This window comes from Dysidea avara, chromosome 4 (genome assembly GCF_963678975.1).
Source record: "Dysidea avara chromosome 4, odDysAvar1.4, whole genome shotgun sequence".
NCBI classification, from domain to species: domain Eukaryota; kingdom Metazoa; phylum Porifera; class Demospongiae; order Dictyoceratida; family Dysideidae; genus Dysidea; species Dysidea avara.
The window spans coordinates 19,080,483-19,093,797 of NC_089275.1; the positions used below are offsets into that span (position 1 = coordinate 19,080,483).

General features: G+C 38.9%; 1 protein-coding gene across 2 annotated transcripts in view; it reads right to left on the reverse strand.

Annotated features, from left to right (window-relative positions):
* The window catches only part of LOC136254407 (uncharacterized), an 80,936-nt gene extending 67,621 nt beyond the window's left edge, over nucleotides 1-13,315 (reverse strand). The window contains exons 1-4 of one of the 2 annotated variants that reach the window (XM_066047097.1): nucleotides 13,216-13,304; nucleotides 12,932-13,006; nucleotides 11,102-11,176; nucleotides 1,284-1,353 (exon numbers count right to left, since the gene is read on the reverse strand). In XM_066047097.1, coding sequence (XP_065903169.1) covers nucleotides 1,284-1,323 — 40 coding nt within the window. In that variant the 5' untranslated portion in view covers nucleotides 1,324-1,353; nucleotides 11,102-11,176; nucleotides 12,932-13,006; nucleotides 13,216-13,304. Of the gene's footprint in view, nucleotides 1-1,283; nucleotides 1,354-11,101; nucleotides 11,177-12,931; nucleotides 13,007-13,215 lie in introns of both variants that reach the window. The other variant, XM_066047098.1, reaches the window with a different exon arrangement.

Consider the following 13,315-nt stretch of genomic DNA (forward strand, 5'->3'; position numbering starts at 1 on the left):
ACAAAGGAGGACAAAGATAATTTTAAATCCCACAAAGCATGCATTACATTTGCTGTGGTATGCCAAAAGGCAAAAGCAACTATCAGGTTGAATCATTGTTTAGCAATGAAAAAATTAAGCCAGTAGTGTTAGCTGTTATTGACCTACATGTATCTGCAGGCAGGCAGGCAGGCAGGCAGGCAGGCAGGCAGGCAGGCAGGCAGGCAGGCAGGCAGGCAGGCAGGCAGGCAGGCAGGCAGGCAGGCAGGCAGGCAGGCAGGCAGGCAGGCAGGCAGGCAGGCAGGCAGGCAGGCAGGCAGGCAGGCAGGCAGGCAGGCAGGCAGGCAGGCAGGCAGGCAGGCAGGCAGGCAGGCAGGCAGGCAGGCAGGCAGGCAGGCAGGCAGGCAGGCAGGCAGGCAGGCAGGCAGGCAGGCAGGCAGGCAGGCAGGCAGGCAGGCAGGCAGGCAGGCAGGCAGGCAGGCAGGCAGGCAGGCAGGCAGGCAGGCAGGCAGGCAGGCAGGCAGGCAGGCAGGCAGGCAGGCAGGCAGGCAGGCAGGCAGGCAGGCAGGCAGGCAGGCAGGCAGGCAGGCAGGCAGGCAGGCAGGCAGGCAGGCAGGCAGGCAGGCAGGCAGGCAGGCAGGCAGGCAGGCAGGCAGGCAGGCAGGCAGGCAGGCAGGCAGGCAGGCAGGCAGGCAGGCAGGCAGGCAGGCAGGCAGGCAGGCAGGCAGGCAGGCAGGCAGGCAGGCAGGCAGGCAGGCAGGCAGGCAGGCAGGCAGGCAGGCAGGCAGGCAGGCAGGCAGGCAGGCAGGCAGGCAGGCAGGCAGGCAGGCAGGCAGGCAGGCAGGCAGGCAGGCAGGCAGGCAGGCAGGCAGGCAGGCAGGCAGGCAGGCAGGCAGGCAGGCAGGCAGGCAGGCAGGCAGGCAGGCAGGCAGGCAGGCAGGCAGGCAGGCAGGCAGGCAGGCAGGCAGGCAGGCAGGCAGGCAGGCAGGCAGGCAGGCAGGCAGGCAGGCAGGCAGGCAGGCAGGCAGGCAGGCAGGCAGGCAGGCAGGCAGTCAGCAGAAAATTTCACTAAATAAGATTTTTAAAACAATTGTAGCTATCTATTGGAAGCGTTTCATGTTTAACTGAAGGAACTTTTGGGTTTGGTTATATCTAACCAATGCTGCCAAGGTGCCATGAAAGTATTGTGAGGATGGTTTTCGGGTGATAGCTTTGGCCAGAAAAGCCCAAACATTCATGATGCCTACTATATAGTACTATCATAGAATTATGCAACTTTTTATCACTGCTAGTAGTAGTCTTACCGGTCGGGTGGCTAGCAATGATGCCTGACTGAGTATCCATATCACTGTTGTTGAGGATATATAAGTAGCACTACATATGTAGATCAATGCAATGGTGACTTTACATACTGATATATACTACAATAGCACCTTTACTGTCACACACACACGCATGCACACACACACATGCACGCACGCACGCACGCACGCACACACACGCACGCACACACACACAGAAACATACGTATACAAGTCTATGATTAGTTGATTACAACACTTAGTATTTGTGACAAGGCCTGTAAAAACCAGGCATGTGGGCACAAATTGCACTCTATGACATAACCGGTTACAATATCTATAGAAGTTAAACCCATGCAAAAACAGCCAAGCTGTATAAAAAGGATGCAGCCTTCAAAAGCTTAGGTGAAAAAAGTTGTGAAATGTTAACGATAATAAATCAGCAAATTATTATCATTAACATTATTGCAGCCACTTCTTGGCTGCCACCTTTGATTTCACACCCAGGCTTTTTGAAGGCTGCACCCTTTTTGTGCAGCTTGGCTGTTTTTGCATGGATTTCACTTCTTTTTGCATTTTAAATATATACCCCAAAGCCAACCATAAACTGGCTTTGAGGTTTGTTTTTTACACATGCACAAATCATTGTTATTCTTATCTACAGAAAATGATATGAGACAAAGCTCTATACCAACACAGAAAAATACTTACCAATCTGATACCATAGCCAATTTATACTGATTAATTTTTTGTTTGATTATATTATAGTGCCTGTATTTATTTGCAATGGTGTTTATAACAAAGTAAATTCCTTCCAAGTTTGGTATACAGGATTGTAATAGTTGATTGTGCAGTGACTGTTCTATTAGAGTATCATGCAAAACATGATAAATATGTTGCAGTTGCTCAATTTTTAATAAAGCAAATCCTGCACCTTTTATGCTAGAATACAATTTCCAGCCTGCTGTCACAAATTTTATTAACATAGCCCTCTTTATGGTGATTATGATGATGACAATTGGCACAAGCATGTCTTAATAGTAGTGTACTTCCCCACCAATATGTACCAAAATAACTATAATACCACTTTGATTAGATGGAATACTAGAGTAGTTGCAATAGTATTGTATTACAAAGCTTATGTAATCACTTTTGTGATGCTCTAATAGAGCACACATTCTTTTGAGGACTTCTAATAGAACACACATAGAATGTTTTAGATTTTCCATCAGTAGATCTATGAAATTATGAACTTTTATTATTGAGTATATGTCAGCTAGAATTTTCGTTTATAAAGTAGAAATTAAGTGAGGTGAACAGCCGTGACAGCAGCGGCTCAGTGGTTAAGGATTTGGGTGTTCAGTATGGAGGTTCCTGGTTCGAACAATGGTAAGCTTTTTCGACATTTTTCATGCATCATTTTTACACCAGTGACTGTTGTATTAGAGCAGTTCGACCCCACAATTTACAATTGTTTGGTGTAACTCTATAGCGGTCAATGCAGTTTCTTTTAAACTACAAAAGGTTTGAGCTATGATGGTTAATCTATACACATGCTGATTTTTAAGCTATTCCCATAAGCAGTTAAACCTGTATACGTCGGTGCAAATAATCGTCCATAGCTTAATCAGATTTACACCAAACTTGGTACATGATTGTGCCAAAATATGCTCTTAAAGTGTACCAAAGCTCAAGTAAATCCAGCTACGCATTTGCATATTATAATGGTTTTTGTAAAGTGTATGAAAAGAATAATCTAAGCCCTCTGAGCCCCCTAAATGAAGAAAAAAAAAAAAACTAAGCCAACTTTTGAAGCTCATATTTCCCCATTGCATTACGCAATCTTGCTCACATTTGGAATGTGGGGTGCTGAAAGTGGAGGGTGCCTGCAGTATAAAAATGATTCCAATTCAAGAAGGGAGCACGGAGTTATGTGTGCATGAAATTTGTGTCCTGTAAATATACTCACGGTGTGGCACACTGGCCGCATGACACACTACTACGTGTCTTGATAAGGGTTGGAAATTTTATAATAGCAAAAAGGTATGAAGCATTAAGGTTTTACATTTAATGTGTCCACATGCCTGGACCCAGTCACATTAATTTTTCATTGAATACATGTCAAAATATCACACACATATGGCCCATTTTACATACCAGCAAACAAAATGATGCTCCTTATGTTGATAAATTCAAAGTTCAAAAAAATGGGTCAAATTTTGTGTGTGAATAGGTACTCTTTGCAGATCTGGCCACATTTTTAGGCATACATGGAACCATGCTACAAATTTCTCACAACAGTGTGTTGAAGTTTGTAGGTATACGCAACTGTCTGCAAACTTATGTGGAACCACATCCACTGACTGATCACTACAAAATTTACCTGTTTAGTTACGTATCATATAGCTACCCGTTTACTACATATTGTGGCTTTTTGTATGGCACTGCTGTAAAAAAAACAACATTTTTTTACTATTTGTATGGAAATCATCCATCATAACTCTAGAATCAAACACACTAGCTGTATGAAGGTAAGGTTTTGGTGAGTTTGAGGGTTGGTAGATGTGAAGCGTCTGTCCTGAAGCTGGACCAACCCTAGCTTGCCTCTAACAACCAAAAACTTACTTTCATACAGACAGCAAAGGACATCATTATGTCCAACAAGCAAACCTAAAGTTAGCATTATAAGGTTGGGTTAGGGTCAGGTTCAGCTTTGGTTTCTTCTTCACCTGGGGGTATATAGCTAGCTAATATATTTATAGGTTCTTATTGGTTCACATTTATAAGGTACAAAGTACAAATTAAGGGAGGTGGGTAGCTAGTAGCAACATAGTATAGTGGTAGAACTATAGCCTGATGTAGAGGGTCCTGGGTTCAATCCGCTAAAGAGCTACATGTTTTTCCTTTTTGTCTAAGTTTTATTTTCAATTTCATGAGTGACTCCTATACGGAATAGCAATGGTCTTTACTTTTATAAACATGCCAAAATGTAGTCTACGCACAACCAAGACTTCCCAAAAACATACCACCCGTGGCAGGTCACATTCCAGGTCTGATCCAGATTGCTATACGGGTCAGTGGGTCATCTGGGTCAGCAATAGTAACCCGGTTTCAATGCTGACACACACACAAACAAATATTTATCTAATAAAGTTTTCAAATTATGAATTTGAAATTGAAACAATTGCAGTTCCTGCTCCAGTCATAGTAAGTCTATCAAAAATAATTTGATCTGTACAGTAGTAGTTAGTGCTTCGGTACTGCCCAAGTGCAATGTCGCACTTGCTTGCACACGCAACTGCTAGGGATTCAAAAAATCGCTAATTAAGGGGTTTGGAAACTGTTTCACTTGTGAGACAATGTGGCAGCTGTTTCACTCACAAGAATTGTGAAAATTGTGAGCGAAACAGTTGCCACACCCCTTAAGTAGTAATTTTTTAAATCTCGAACAAAGTTTCGTGTGCGAGCAAGTGCAACATTGCACTTGGGCAGTACCGTATATAAAATAATGTATTTATCATACAGTACGAAAGTACTGTATAATAGAGATCATGGAGTTTGGGCTTCGTGCCTTTCAAAATCATCCCAAACAGCCTCACTTTCCTTCAAATCAACTTGGCAATATTGCTTACGCGTAATCAAGCCAAAAATTCCTGACCCCAAATCTTTCCAACAAGTTTCTATGGAATTTTAAAAAATTTCCTATTTAAATGAATTTTCTACTAACTGACTAATTAACTAACTAACCAACCAACCAACTAACTAACCAATTGATGCCTTCAGCCAAGCATAACTTAAGGCTACGGGCTTGATTTATCATTGTTCGACATTGCTTCATCCCTAGACGTGTCTTTTCTCCAACCACAGTATGTACAATACACTCAACATGGACTTACCTTTGTCCTCATTTGTGACCCAGTTCTTTTCACTGACAACGCAAAGTGGCAATTCGTGATAGCATGATTGGTAGGCTAGCTATTATGGCTTATTTCCTGTATTTTACGTAGTGATTGTAGAGACACTTCTCGTACTGTTCTTCATTTGTATTGCTGTATAACGGGTAGAACATAGCTGAAGACAAAGTGTAATGGCCACTGCACTTTCAGTTTCTGTAATTGATTATTGGAGCACGTTCTCAGACAGAAAAAAATTTACGGAATGCCTGGTGACATTCTTTCTTTCGATGCAGTATGCGTGGGTTTACTAGTCATAACTATGTTATAAAAAGTAAACAAACAAGCAAAAAAAGTTTTGAAATTTTAAGTAGGATTAGGGATCAAAGAATAAAAAAGTAGTGGAGAAGAGAGGTTGCCTTTATATACTAATGGACATTTAATCTCTAATTCAGTCATGATTAATTTTATAGACTGATGTATAGAGATTAAATGTCCATTATTATATCTGTAGGTATAGGCAACCTCTCTTGTTTCATTACTTTTTGCTATTCCCTTGTTTCACAACTTTTTTATTTCTTCTATTTTTACAGTAAAATAATGGATTTAAGATTTATAAGAAATTTAATAAGACTTCAACACGACGCTTTGCCTTTTCACAGAGAATAATCAATAACTGGAATTCCTTACCCTATGAAATTGCCACTTCTCCCAATGTACTAAGTTTTAAGACTAATTTAGATCATTTTTTGTATAATCAACATTTTTCATTTGTATGATTTAATTGAGATTGGTTTTATAAGACTCTGTCTTCTTTTTGACCAATTATACATAATAATAATAATAATAATAATAATAAGGTGTCCTCTGTGCTGCTTCTAAGTAAGGGGGTATATAAAAGCATTTGAGTAGGAGTTTTGCCATTGAGAGACAAAAGAAGATGGGTTGAGCTGTAACTTTTCTACCAGCTAGTCTCTGATCAAGCAAAAAGAACAACTACTGATGGGTTGAAATAATGTAGTAATGTAATGTAGTAAAAAGACATTCAAATACCGTATAGCTGGTTTTTTATAGCGAGGAATTAATTTTAGCGTTTGGGGTCATTCGCTAAAATTTAATTTGCGAGAATTTTGGGACCGTGACAATAACATCATTGCATGATTTAGCCTAAGGTCACAGCTTCATCACTAAGCACTCTGGAAGGATACGTTTTTGCCCAGTTAAACTTAAGCCAGGGTAATGCTGTGAACAGTTAATGCGAGTCGAAGCAAGAAGTACGGATAAGGAAAGGTGCATGTGACCTGAACTAACTAATGGCTTGAACTAAAAAATGATTGCAATGTATCCTGCAGCTGGGGACGCAAAACAACAACTGGGGATGCAAAAACAGCTGACAAAGCGATGCAACAGTTGCATGTACAACACCATGCACCACAAATCGATTTGTTTTCACTCTGATAGTTGAAACCAAACTGGTTTACACTTGTTACAAGTGTTACTACATTGGATTTTTGCATGTATCATAATTAAAAGTGAGATTTAAATTTTAGCGTTGTCATTCAATTGCCAAATTTTCTGCTGCTATCTTTTAATTTCGTGGTAAATTTCAGACGCTACAATAACCCGCTATATGGTATGTGTTTGGTAATACCACTTTGTATCATACAGTATGATAGTACTGTATAGTAGGGACTACAAAGGAGTTGGCGTGGCCCTCGAAATAATATCATCCAAAAACCAGCCTCAATTTTTCTTGACAATGATGAGGCAGTATTGGTTAGGCAAAACTAAGCCCAAAAAAGCCTTCAGATCAACCCAAAATACTTTCAACAAGTTGCTACGGAATTTAAAAAAAAAAAAGTTAACAGAATTTTCTACTGACTGACTGAGTAACTGATGTTTTCAGACAAGAGTAACTCGATAATGGCTAAGGCTACGGGCTTGTTTTTCATCGCTTCAGCCCGAGAGGTGCTTTTTGGCATACCGCGGTACGTACAGTGCATTCTTCATGTACTTACCAGTGTCCTCCTTTGTGTCTCATTCATCTTTGCTGACAGTGATAAGTCCATTCATCTTTCCCTTCGTAACGGAAAACATCCATATTTTTCATAGTGGCTATTTTGATTGCAGAGGTGCTTTTCAAACAGTTCTTGATTTGTACTGCTGTGTAACAGGTTGAACACAGCCAACAACGAAGTGTAATGGATACTTCACTTTTCAGATGATAATTGATATCCTATGCCAAAAATAGCCCAGCCGTAAAAAAAGGCGAGGCCAAGAATGCACAAGTACATGTTCATGGAGTAACCAAAAGACATGATATCAAAATCTGGCCAAGAAAGCATTTACAGTATAGACACTTTTGTGCATTCATTTTCTATATGCTCACATTATCACATCCAGCTAGCTGTACATGTGTGCTTGCAATATAAACAATACTACTGAGATGATAAAAGATATTACACTGCATTGTTACCAAAATTAATTTAACTAAAAATTTACAATTAGTTTCTACTTGACCATCTTTTTATTTTAATATACAGTGCAAAAAGATGGCCAAGTAGGAACCAATTGTAAATTTTTAGTTAAATTAATTTTGGTAACAATGCAGTGTAATATCTTTTATCATCTCAGTAGTATTGTTTATATTGCAAGCACACATGTACAGCTAGCTGGATGTGATAATGTGAAGCATATAGAAAATGAATGCACAAAAGTGCCTAACTGGGCAGATATATAGAGTTATGTATACTATGATATAATTGTTGAGTGTTGTAGTTTGCCAATGGTCAAAGCTAAATTAACCATTTTAGATAGCTTTATGTGATGTTGAAGGTGTCAGGCAAACTCCAGTTAGGGGCAGGCAATAAAAGATTATTTTTCAAAACAGGAGAGGAACATGCTTAGGCCCGCAAGGTAAAGGCTTAATCTACTTACCCCAGTAGATGCACCATATTATATATAATGCACATATCAATGTATTGCCCTACTAACCCCCCCTTCGGGCATACATAGGGCTATAGTGGGCACAATCGAATGTTAAATGCCCCATGGTAGGACAAACCTATTGTATCAAATCCCCACCATTGGCTCCAGTTGCAACGTGGGGAATTTGACATAGCGTAGAAATAATACTTGGGTGCTTAATGAATGATTGTCAAATGCCCCAAAGCAGCAGTTTCATGTCAATTCGCTTTGTAAAGCCCCACTTACAGGCTTTACATCCTAGGGGGGTGGTGGGGTAACACATTGGTAGGTGCATAATGAGTTTGCATCATAAACCTTGTGTTAAAATTTAGTCTGTCTTGCTTTTTTCATGCTTATAGCAGCTAATGTTCTTATTCTCAAACAATCAGGACTGGAAAAACTACAAATTGTCTTCTACTTTTATCTATCAAATATCCAATCATTGCTAGTTTATTAAAATTTCCTTTGCTGTTGTGTAACTTGTTTACCATTATGCTATAACCATTAGTCCCTCCGAGTTTATATGTTTCCTAGCAACAAAAAATGTTATGTCAACAATGTAGGTGAGAACCACAAAACAAGTTAATTAATATATTCCAAAATTGGTCATCAACTGCTGCGGTATGCTGAATACATCTTGGAAATGGCTATGTGGGATGCTCACTTTAACAATAATCATAATAGTGGAATTAAATGTTTGTTGACATGTTAATCTGACTGTATGATTACATGTTTTTAGTTATAGTATGTTCACGTTGAGCTGAATCCTGAAAAACAGCTAAAAATTAAAAGTGGATTTTTTTCTCAAAAGAGTTAACATTTCAGTCAACCAGATGATTATTGGTAACAGCAAAGGTGTCAATAACAGCCACGTACGGCTTGGCTCCATTACAAGTTCAGGAAAGGACTGAAATGGACACTGTATTTATATGGCTTCCCTATAGGAAATGTATTGTGAAAATTTTGAATGGCCATAAATATTATGTCAAACATTTGAACAACAAGATTTTAAAATATTTTTAGCGGCTCAAGCAGTACTACAAATGAGCCAAATTTCAAGATCATGTGTAATTGCATCGATGAGTTATTAAATGTTTTTGTGGATTCAGCTCAACGTGAACATACTATAGCTGTGCCTTACCATACTGTATCCCTTTCTGTATATGCAGGATGGATACTGATGCTGTGACTGTTGGTGGGTGAGTTTATGGTCAATGGACAAATCACGCAAATGGTGAACAAAAATTAATATGTGGTACTGACCAAGACTCCACTACTATATTATGAACTCTTGGTGGTATTTCATAGCCAAACACTAGTGTATCTGGCTTCTTGTGCTATTGTAGTCATTTTTTTTAATTTTATGGGATCATCAATGTAAATGTTTACTATTACAGTATATTCATGCTATCATTAAAGAGTTTATTTTTATTTTTTATTTCTATAATTGTGGATTAAGTGCTGAAAGGTGATGCACTGATGCTGGCTTTTTAAGTGAACACTGAAGCTTCACAGGCACTGAAGGGCTGGGGCGGGATTAAAGACGTGCATGGGTAATGTAGCAGTAAGTTACTTCAACTATATCACTACAGTGGGTATGAAACAGCTGGCTATAGCTATGCACGGCCCTGCATGGGCCGGAGTCACGCTATAACGAGTCAGTGGAGGCATACCGTGGCGAATTTAAAACAAATCAGTGACTGGACTCACAATTAAACCAAGAGTTGACAGCACAATGTCTATCAAATCAGCCAGCTCGCTATGGCTAATGACCTTGCCCACTTCCACACTGTTTGGGTTTGGGAATTGAGGCGGGCGCCTCACACCTCGACATCCTGGTGGCAAGTTTGAATCTTCAAAGAGCACAAAAGCGATCTCATAAACTAACGAACAACTTTTAGTGCAATTAAATGTACAGATACATTGTGTAAAAAGCCCCTGATAGCCGCAGCCTTTTTACAATACGACTTCATGGTTGAAAGAAAATCGCTCCAATGGGATGCGATGACGAAGAAAATGAAAAAAAGAACGATGCACATTTGAATAAATAATTTAATTAATGCATTGTAAATGGGTGGGTGATGGAACAAACTACTCCAACAATTTGCCTGACTTTTCGTGTGGCAGTTACTCATTATACAAAGGTTACATGCTCCTGGTTTCGAGGTGGAATCTTTTAGTAAGGCTGAGATATCGCCATGCGGATTTTAAAAGATTGCATAATCGATCCCTCATGTAAATGACTCACAGTAGCGGTCACGTGTTTATTATTGTGGGTGTGCACTTTGTGCTTCTTGGCCTTGCGACTCGCTACCGTGAGTCTTGATAAATAGGGCACGCGGCACCATTTCATTCGGTATGCGTGGATTGCAGAGATACTTTTCGAACAGTTCTTGATTCGAAATGCTGGGTAATGGGTTGAACATAGCTGACAATGGATACTCTACTTTTCAGACGATAATTGATATAGCTGGGGCACGCGGCGCCATTTCAGATACGGTATGCGTGGATTCACCAGTCATAATAATTATTTACAAAAAAAGTTAACAAACAAGTACACAAAAAATTTTGGAATTTTCAACTAGAGTAGGGACCATAGCACTTCGATAAAAAGTACTGAAACAAACTGGAGTAGTGCAGGATATTAAATAACAGTAAAGCAATAAGAAGTGTTAAATCCCTACTGTGCATTTCCGTTATGGTATCTTGGAGCACAGTAGGGATATAACACTTCCTATTGTTTTACTGTGATTTAATATCGTGCACTACTCCAGCTTGTTTCAGTACTTTTTATCGAAGTGCTATGGTCCCTACTCCGACTAGTTGAAAATTCCAAATTTTTTGTGTACTTGTTTGAATGGCTTTGGTATCGACATATATACTACCATGAAATTTGAGTTGACTATAAGAGTAATAACAAGGTCTATGGAATGTAGAATGAATATGAGCCCACATTCTCACCTTGAATTTACTTTTGTTGTGGCTACAAAAACTTGGTTTCCACTGCCAATATCAACTCTTTGAGGTATAGAATACCTATAAAAATATTTAAGATGATGACAACAAATTGACCACAGGTAGTTATCATTAAATCCAGGGAATTACTTTGGGGATGTACCAAAATATTCATGATCACATTGTTGTTTCATTGCATTGTCTGTGCTTCAGTAAGATTTATGCCCATATATATTAAAGTATTGTATTAAATTTTGCTAGCAGAATACAGGTGCATTACTTAGCATAGCATGAATATGTGTATAATTATGTTCTTATCTTCCTCATTTAAATAATTATGAAAATTGCAAATTTACTATATAATTCATAGAAAGTACATACGTTTATCAATTCTCGATTCAGTAACAAATATACATTATTATGTTTGTGAGTGAAGTATAGCTGAATAAGAAATTTAATTGTGAATCCATGTGAATTTATCACTTTTGTGACCTGATGGAAAAAACTGATATTTTACCACAAAATAACAATACTAGTCTAGTGTGGATAGACCCTACACTCTGCACCTATAATATCACAGTTCAGTAGAGATGATTATAAACTGCAGGTGTTCATATTTTCTAATCAGTAAGTAATGTGTGGAGAGTAGGATCTGGCTATGTGAGACTAGAGCTAGTATGGCTATACTACGTATATCTGGCTAATAGTATATCTTTCTGTAGACATACTTACATAGGCATGTAAAACTTCTACTGCTTGTCTGTGCCTGTTAGAGGGCACTGAGATGATGTCGTATGGTTGAGCAGCCTTAATAATTATGCTATTATAGGACATCTTGACCCCAGAGATATGTACCTTGTTCTCCACACCTCCCACCTTCATTTGTGATACAGCTACGCAATAGTGATTTTGCACTATATTTTGTTTAAAACTTCATCTTGTTGCTGAATAAAATATGCAGATACTATATCAACCCCCAGATTAGTGGGTACTAAAGTTAATAGCAAAAGGAATAGACAGATAAATACTGTTGTACTATTTATAGAAAAGATATCGTATATTGATGGCACTTGGTTATAGCTATACCTGCTTTTAATTACAAAATTCATACAATGGGTTATTCATGGTAGCTACACATTAGGTAAAGCAAAAATATGACCATTAAATAACCTAGTCCAGACATTCACAATATCAATGCATATAGTGATTATAGCCTTCCCTATTTTGAATCTGGAGCATGTGTATGATACATGCATATGTATCATACATATGTATCATACACGCAAGCATAGGCCAGACAATTTAATTATTTGCTTGTACATTTTAAAAGTAATACATATATTCTTACCTACATTTTTAATTACATGCATGGATTAGAATAGATAGTTTCTGGATATAATGACTATGCAGTTTATGAATAATAATGGATATGCAGTCTTTATCAAGAATGAAAAAAAATTGCAGCTATTATATACATGTCTAACAGCCACAATAGTGGGCGTGGAAGGTGTGATCGAAAAATTCTATAAACAACTTTGCCTAGGATGATTGCTGATTAATTAAACACTCAAGCATTATTAGTATGCCTGTCATGTGATGATGTCACGAGTACGCCCACAACCACTCCAGCTAATAACTCTTAGCCGCTGCTTATTAAAAATAAAACCACCCAGAACTAAAGAGCCATTAGACCTAAAATAATTTGATTTTGGAGCAAGCAATTTAACACCCTGCAATCGTCTACTATACTTATTTGCATTGTTATTGTTAGTAAAGCTTCACAGTGACCAGCACTGAAGGTCTGACAGCAGCATGCGCTGCGGTCCTTTGGATTACCTAGTTGATCTGCGAAATGGCAGTGTTGTGCTAAACTACATCAATCCCCTACTGACTTCTTTTCCGTCCTCCGCCCTACATAAAAGAAAAAAAAAAAGCGGTCAGGGTACGAGACTAGCACTTAATGCCAGTTGACCCTAGCATAGCAATGTTGCCCCTGATTATTGTAATATTGTATTGATCTATATAAGCAATAAAAGATTCGTAATACTGTGATAGCTAGCTACGCTACGTCGGGGCTACATACTCACATCATATAGAACTAGTTACGTGACAGTATTTACCTAGACGACTAGTGTACTCCACAAATCTCGATCGAAAATCTTTAAAAGTCTCTTGAGGGACCTCGCCTAATAGCGGTATTAATAGTGGGCGATAATTTTT